Source organism: Culex quinquefasciatus, chromosome 3, assembly GCF_015732765.1.
Source record: "Culex quinquefasciatus strain JHB chromosome 3, VPISU_Cqui_1.0_pri_paternal, whole genome shotgun sequence".
NCBI lineage: Eukaryota > Metazoa > Arthropoda > Insecta > Diptera > Culicidae > Culex > Culex quinquefasciatus.
Genome location: NC_051863.1, coordinates 57,501,217 through 57,509,399, shown reverse-complemented (window position 1 = coordinate 57,509,399; position 8,183 = coordinate 57,501,217). Strand labels below are relative to the sequence as shown.

The following is an 8,183-nucleotide window of genomic DNA, read 5'->3' as shown; positions in this document are numbered from 1 at the left end:
TTCAATCTTGTCGTGCTATCTAGTCACTCTCTAAAAATTGATGTAAGTGCGACATCTGGCCAAAGGGATTTCAGGTCAGTACGCGTTTGACGCACGTACAAGTTAGACTACCGTAAACATTTGTTATTTTAACTCGGGACTCCAGCAACCAACTTCAACCAAACTTTGGAACAATGCACATAACGGTCAGCCAAACAAAACGTGTTTGTTATTGTTTACATTGCGTGCTTTTGTTTTTGTTTATTCAAGGTCAAACATTAAAACGCGTTTTTCTCAGAACGTCGAAATGGCGGGTACGACAAGATAGCACGACGACGTCGATTTATGACTTCCAAATCGCTCCTCTCGATACTTCCAGAACGTCATCAAAGCAAATCTATTTGCGGTTTTTCGACTGAGCTTGTTTTCGTCCGTTAAATGACAACTCAAATAAACAAGGCACAAGGTCTGAGTAATACCGGACGAAAATTAGCACCTCTTTGCTCTCGTTATTTGCGGCCATGGTTTGACGTGGCTACACTTCCGCCAGTATTTAAGGTGGGCAACACTGCTAGGAGGCTTATTCGGGAACACAGGGTATGTAACAACAACGCTTTCTCAAATAATCTCAGTTCAATTCGAGTTTTCAATCAGTTCAAATCTGGAAAAATGAGCTCCGCACGCAGTGTAGTACTTGCCGTGGTGATCCTGACTGTTGCCTGGAATAATGGTAAGTTTGTCTTGCTTGAATTACAAGTGAAGTCGTGTTACAAATTCTACCTTACAGTCAACAGTCTGATGTGCTACCAGTGCGTCAGTCCGGTCAACTGGGAGCACTGCATCTTCCACGCCACCGTCCAGAACTGCTCGACGGTGCCCAAGTTGGCCAACTACACGGAGGACAACATCGCCTGTGGCCGGTTCACGGTGGCCACGACCAAGGGGCCGGACTTTGCGCGGGTTCACATTGCCCGGTGCGTTCCCAGTGCGAGCAATCAGACGGACTGTCGAGGAGTTGGCCTGTTGCCCGGGGTTGAGTCGGACGTTACGGAATGCCAGAAGTGTACGACGGATCTGTGCAATGATTACCTGAATGTGACCACTTCAGGGGAAGCTAACTGACGAAGGCTTCGGCCACTCTTTGGAGAAAAGTGTTCTTGTATTTTTAAATAAATGTTGTTCATGTTATTTTTTAACGAAAAGAATTCTGAAGAAAAATTTTAAAATCAAAAATAAAACAGAATCTCTTAAATTTTTACCTTCAATAAAGTTCTCCCTCCAAATAGTCGCCAAGCTTTTATTACTTCCAGTGAATCCATATATCGACTCGAGGCCAAAGAAAAACACAGCCAGTGGAAAAGGTATTTATGGCACGCCGACCGTCCAGATCCGAAATCCGGTTGTCGAAGGTGGCCGGAATTCCGAAGCCAGCATCTGCCGACGAAATGTCGAAACCAGATGCGATAATGTTCGATTTAATCGAGCGGAACGCTTAACGACCCCGAAACAATAAATTTCAATTATCAATACATGATAATTCAATTTTCTTTTCTCTGTTTTTCTCCGTGTTCTTCTTGCCTTCCTCTCGATTGGTAACTTCTGCTGGAAGTGACTGGCGTCATAAATTGTGTGTTTTGTTTCGATTTGCCGAGGCCGGACGAACGTTGGACGGGACAAAATTTCATTATTTTTTCGATGAATATTTGTGCTTGGCTTTGTTGGTTTAATGTTTGCTTCTTCTGTTCACACCGAGATGTTAGTGTATGAGGGAAATGACGTTCAAACATGGGACAGTAATGACAAAATGGATTACATAGAGTTAGAATTTTGTTTTTGAAATCCCGGGCAGACGGTAATAACAAAATTCATGCCATTTCAATAACAAATATTGTTAAAATAACAAAAATATGGAATATTCTTGCAAAAACGATTTTTGCATAAGAGTTGAATAACATATTATGTTATCATAACAAAATTTGTTATTGGTCTGATATGAATTGAAAGCCAAAAACACTTTGAAATAACTTTTTTTTGTTATGGAAGAATATCTCCGACTGTTATTGGGATGATCGGATTAGTTGTTAAAATAACAAAAAATTGTTCGAAGAATAACTAAAAATGTTATTAGTCTGTTATTGAGCAGTTCTCTACGGAATCGGTCTTTTTTCTTTAATTTTAATTTTTGTATTTTTTAATAAGGCTGTTACTTTTTTGGTGCCTTCGGTATGCCCAAAGAAGCCATTTTGCATCATTAGTTTGTCCATATAATTTTCCATACAAATTTGGCAGCTGTCCATACAAAAATGATATATGAAAATTTAAAAATCTGTATCTTTTGAAGGAATTTTTTGATCGATTTGGTGTCTTCGGCAAGTTGCAAGCATGGATATGGACTACACTAAAAAAAATGATACACGGTTTAAAAAAATGGTGATTTTTAATTTTACTTTTTGCCACTAAAACTTGATTAGCAAAAAAACACTATTCATTTTTTTTTATTTTCTGATATGACATCAAATGCCAACTTTTCCGAAATTTCCAGAATAAGCAAAAAATCTTCGACCGTGTCATGATTTTTTGAATCAATACAATTGTTTTAAAAAATCGAAATATTGGTCGCATTTTTTCAATTTCATTTTTCGATGTAAAATTGAATTTGCAATCAAAAAGTACTTTAGTGAAATTTTGATAAAGTTTTCAAGTTAAAGCCATTTTTAGGTAACTTTTTTCAAAATACCTAGTCGCAGTTATTGATTTTTAAAAATATTGCCAATGTTTGCCCACCTATAACAAATTTTTTTGAAAAGCTTAAAATGCTCCATATTTTGCTTTTTGGACTTTGTTGAAACGACCCTTAGTTTCTGAGATATTGCCATGCAAAGGTTTAAAAACAAGAAAATTGATGTTTTCTAAATCTCACCCACACAACCTACCATTTTCTAACGTCGATATCTCAGCAACTAATGGTCCGATTTACAATGTTAAAATATGATTCGTGAAATTTTCCGATCTTTTCGAAAAAAATATTTTCAAATATTTTAAATCAAGACTAACATTTTTCAAAAGGATCAAACATTCAATAATACGCCCTTTTGATATGTAAGTTTAGATTTAAAATTCTTGAAAATATTTTTTTCTAATATCAGAAAATTTCACGAATGTTTCATATTTTAACATTGCGAATCGGACTATTAGTTGCTGAGATATCGACATTGAAAATGGTGGGCTGTTTGGGAGAGACTTAGAAACATCTATTTTCCTGTTTTTGAACCTTTGCATGGCAATATTTCAGCAACTAAGGGTCGTATCAACAAAGTCCAAATAAGCAAAATATAGAAATCTCAGCTTTTCAAAAATATTTTTTTCATAAGTGGGCAAACATGGGCACTATTTTTTAAAAATCAATAACTGCGGCTATTTAGAAAAAAGTAACATAAAAACGGCTATAACTTGAAAACGGGAAACTTTATCAAAATTTCACTAAAGTACTTTTTGATTGCAAATTCAATTTTACATCGAAAAATAAACTTGATAAATTTTGCGACCAATACATCGATTTTTTGAAAAAAAAATGTATTATTCAAAACATCATAACCAAAATTGTATGGAAAATTATATGAACAAATTAATGATACAAAATGGCTTCAAAAGCCATTCGAAAACATGCGCCATAAACTGCTTGGGCCCAAAATTTGAAGCTTTTCCAAAATTGATTTCCAGAGATATATCCATTAGGGTGGGTACGTTTTTCAAAAAGTTCTCGGATCAAGTTTTAGTATGGTTCCCCTTGTAGGGCATGCCCATAGGGACTTTCATGCCAAATATCAGCTCATTTGGTTGTAAACTGGCTGCGCGCATCAGGGTTAAAGTTTACATGGGAATTACTAGAGCAATTCTCTACGAAATCGGTCTTTTTTCTTCAATTTTAATTTTTGTATTTTTTAATCCGACTGAAACTTTTTTGGTGCCTTCGGTATGCCCAAAGAAGCCATTTTGCATCATTAGTTTGTCTATAAAATTTTCCATACAAATTTGGCAGCTGTCCATACAAAAATGATGTATGAAAATTCAAAAGTCTGTATCTTTTGAAGGAATTTTTTGATCGATTTGGTGTCTTCGGCAAAGTTGTAGGTATGGATACGGACTACACTGAAAAAATGATACACTGTAAAAAAATTTGGTGATTTTTATTTAACTTTTATCACTAAAACTTGATTTGCAAAAACACTATTTTTAATTTTTTTTTATTTTTTGATATGTTTTAGAGGACATAAAATGCAAACTTTTCAGAAATTTCCAGGTTGTGCAAAAAATCTTTGACCGAGTTATGAATTTTTTAATCAATACTGATTTTTTCAAAAAATCGAAAAATCGTTCGCAAAAAATTTTGAACTTTATTTTTCGATGTAAAATCAAAATTGCAATCAAAAAGTATTTTAGTAAAATTTTGATAAAGTGCACCGTTTTCAAGTTATAGCCATTTTTAGGTAACTTTTTTGAAAATAATCGCAGTTTTTAATTTTTTAAATTTGCACACTTTTGAAAAAAATATTTTTGAAAAGCTGAGAAAATGCTATATATTTTGCTTCTTGGGACTTTGTTGATACGACCTTAAGTTGCTAAGATATTGCAATGCAAAGGTTTAAAAACAGGAAAATTGATGTTTTCTAAGTCTCACCCTAACAACCCACCATTTTTCAATGTCGATATCTCAGCAAGTAATGGTCCGATTTTCAATGTTGAAGTATGAAACATTTGTGAAATTTTCCGATCTTTTCGAAAACAATATTTTCAAAATTTTCAAATCAAGACTAACATTTCAAAAGGGCCAAACATTCAATATTACGCCCTTTACAAATGTTAGTCTTGGTTTAAAAATTTTGAAAATATTATTTTCGAAAAGATCGGAAAATTTCACAAATGTTTCATATATTAACATTGAAAATCGGACCATTACTTCCTGAGACATCGATAAAAAAAAATGGAGGGTTGTTTGGGTGAGAATTAAAAAACATCAATTTTCCTGTTTTTAAACCTTTGCATGGCAATATCTCAGCAACAAAAGGTCGTATCAACAAAGTCCCAAGAAGCAAAATATAGAGCATTTTCTCAGCTTTTCAAAAATATTTTTTTCAAAAGTGTGCAAACATGTGCACTTATTTTAAAAAATGAAAAACTGCGATTATTTTCAAAAAAGTTACCTGAAAATGGCTATAACTTGAAAACGGTGCACTTTATCAAAATTTTACTAAAGTACTTTTTGATTGCAAATTTGATTTTACATCGAAAAATGAAGTTCAAAATTTTTTGCGACCAATTTTTCGATTTTTTGAAAAAATTAGTATTGATTAAAAAATTCATAACTCGGTCAAAGATTTTTTGCACAACCTGGAAATTTCTGAAAGGTTTGCATTTTATGTCCTCTAAAACATATCAAAAAAAAAAAAAAAATAAATAAAAATAGTGTTTTTTTGCAAATCAAGTTTTAGTGATAAAAAGTTAAATAAAAAAATCACCAAATTTTTTTTACAGTGTATCATTTTTTTTTAGTGTAGTCTGTATCCATACCTACAACTTTGCCAAAGACACCAAATCGATCAAAAAATTCCTTCAAAAGATACAGATTTTTGAATTTTCACACATCATTTTTGTATGGACAGCTGCCAAATTTGTATGGAAAATTTTATAGACAAACTAATGATGCAAAATGGCTTTGGGCATACCGAAGGCACCAAAAAGTTTCAGCCGGATTAAAAATACAAAAAATCGAATGACCGAAATCTCAGAGAATTGCTCTCTGGTAATAATCAATCGGGTTTTTTTTTATTATTGTATTCTGAATTCTGAAAGATATAGCACGTTTTAAAAAATATATTTTTTTAACTAATATGATTTTCGAGCAACAATATTTTAAAATTTTTAAATCCCTCTAAAAAATACTGATCTAAAAACATTCATTTTCGACACAACAAAAATAAAACAAACAAATAAAAAAAATTTTAAAATTCTTCAATTAAGAAATTTTATGGAAATGAACATATACGTACTAATTCAAATGTAAATGCAGATGCTAAATCTTAAAATCACCAGTCAAAATGCACAATATTTAAAAAAAATCACAGCAGGATTAATGAGTAGGACGATTTTGTATGAATTCAATTGTGATGGTCACATTTCAAAGGATTTCTATTTGAAAATGTTAATACTTGCGATATTGATTCTTGCTCTGTGGCTGTAAAACAATCTATCAGATTTGTTTGTATGTGTTTTAGAGGATCAAAAAAGACATCTTTTTAGCTATGACCCAGCAAAGGCATAAAAAATTTAGTAGTGCTGCCAATTAAAAAAATTGAGATTTCGTAAAACTTTGAAAAAAGGTAAACGCAGATGCAAAATTGGATTTAAAATCAATCATTACTTTACAAAAATTTGGATGATTTTCATTGTTTTCAAACTTTATCTAATTTAAGGGTGATTTTGTTTTTGACATTTTTGCAATTTTTTGGTGTCCCAGTCTGATTTTTTTTATTGAAGGATTCAGAAAAATTCCAAAAAATTTGGTAAGAAACTTTAAAGATTAGACTTGCTAATATACAGTAAGGTGACAATAAAAAAATCGACATCAGCGATAGGCAAAAATTAGTAACTCGATGCCTCTGTGCTCTCTTGTACTAAGCTTGCTGGTTTTCCTATCTAGTTAGAGAGCACAGAGGCATGGAACTGTGCCAATTTTGAGCCAAATCGGTTAAGGTTAAACGAAGTTTGGCGTTTTAATCAGAAAATAAGAATATATTCGTATAAGAAAAATCTGAGTAAGAAAAATCGATTCCCAAAATATTCTGTCTGTGTAAACTGATTTTATCTGGATTTGAAGTTAAAAAACCTTATATATATAACAAATATAAAAATATATTCCTGACATAGTACACCTTAAATCAATCCATCACTTGAGTCCCTGCGTCATTAGGAGATGTAAAATAGTTTTATTTCTAAAAAAATATTTTCAGTTTGCTTTGGTAAATAAACTTTTATGTCTGAACTCATAAACTAATGTTAATGCATTATTCCAAACTAAATGATTTTAGTGGGAAAATTGCTGAAAATTTTAATTTTAAATGGGATTCAATCCGCAAAAACTTTTTTCAAAAATGTAGATTTGTAGGCCCTTTGGTCACTGAAGTGTTTATTTTCAACATCGTTGCCTTGTAGGCCAGATTCTTGCACATTTTTTGGTATATATAACATTGAATTGAAGCACTCTACAACTCTGTTCAGTCCTTTAAAGTTTTGATTTAAAACAAAGTCTTAGCAGAAAAGATAGGCATTGCGCCATGGGACCATCCATCCACGTGGACACTTCAGGGGGGGGGGGGGGTATGGCGATTGTCCACGATCCATACAAAAAAGATTTTTTTTTGTATGGACAATTGTTCACGAAGGGGGGGGGGGTAACAGATTCCCAAAAAAGTGTCCATGTGGTTTATGGATGGTCCCCATTTAATTTTGCTCAAAACTTCAATGTTATATTTACCAAAACATGCTCCAGAATCTAGCCTATACGCCAATGATGTTGAAAATAAAACGCTTCATTGGGCAAAATGCCTAAAAAATCTACATTTAAAAAAAAAAGTTTTTTGTGGATTAAATCCCATTTAAAATTCAAATGCAAAGCGCCAGCTCCTGTTAAGTTCAATCAGGCTCATATTTTCATTTGAGCTCAGTATGCCCACCGTAACCAGCCCCGAATGCCTGCCAAAATGTTAATTTTTGTTACATTTTAACGAGTATGATCGTAGTAAATGTTTATAACAGGAACGAGTTAACTATCGAAGAATTTTGAAATAGACATAACTTTTCTGAAAATGGATAAAATTACATACTTTTTTCTGCAAAATTATTCCTCATTTTGTTTGCAATAACACTACAAAATTAGTATTTGAATAATTAAGACATAAAAATTTATTTAGCAGAGCAAACTGAAAATATTTTTTTAGAAATAACACTATTTTACACCACCTAATGACGCAGGGACTCAAGTAATGGATTGATTTAAGGTATACTATGTCAGGAATATATTTTGGGGACTGAGAATTGATGTATTGATGAAAATTAACATCTTTGTCCAAAGTTAGACCGAGATTTTAGACATATTTTTGAGGGTTTAGGTCTACTTCAAATTGAGATAAAATCAGTTTTCACCAACA

At 32.6% G+C, this 8,183-nt stretch overlaps 1 protein-coding gene across 1 annotated transcript; it reads left to right on the top strand.

Moving 5' to 3' along the window:
• The first annotated feature begins 550 nt into the window (after positions 1–550).
• On the top strand, positions 551–1,160 carry LOC119769989. Its single transcript, XM_038263994.1, has 2 exons — positions 551–709; positions 767–1,160. Exons 1-2 carry the CDS (start codon positions 649–651, stop codon positions 1,099–1,101), a joined length of 396 nt encoding a protein of 131 aa, XP_038119922.1. The 5' UTR covers positions 551–648; the 3' UTR covers positions 1,102–1,160.
• Positions 1,161–8,183: the final 7,023 nt, after the last annotated feature.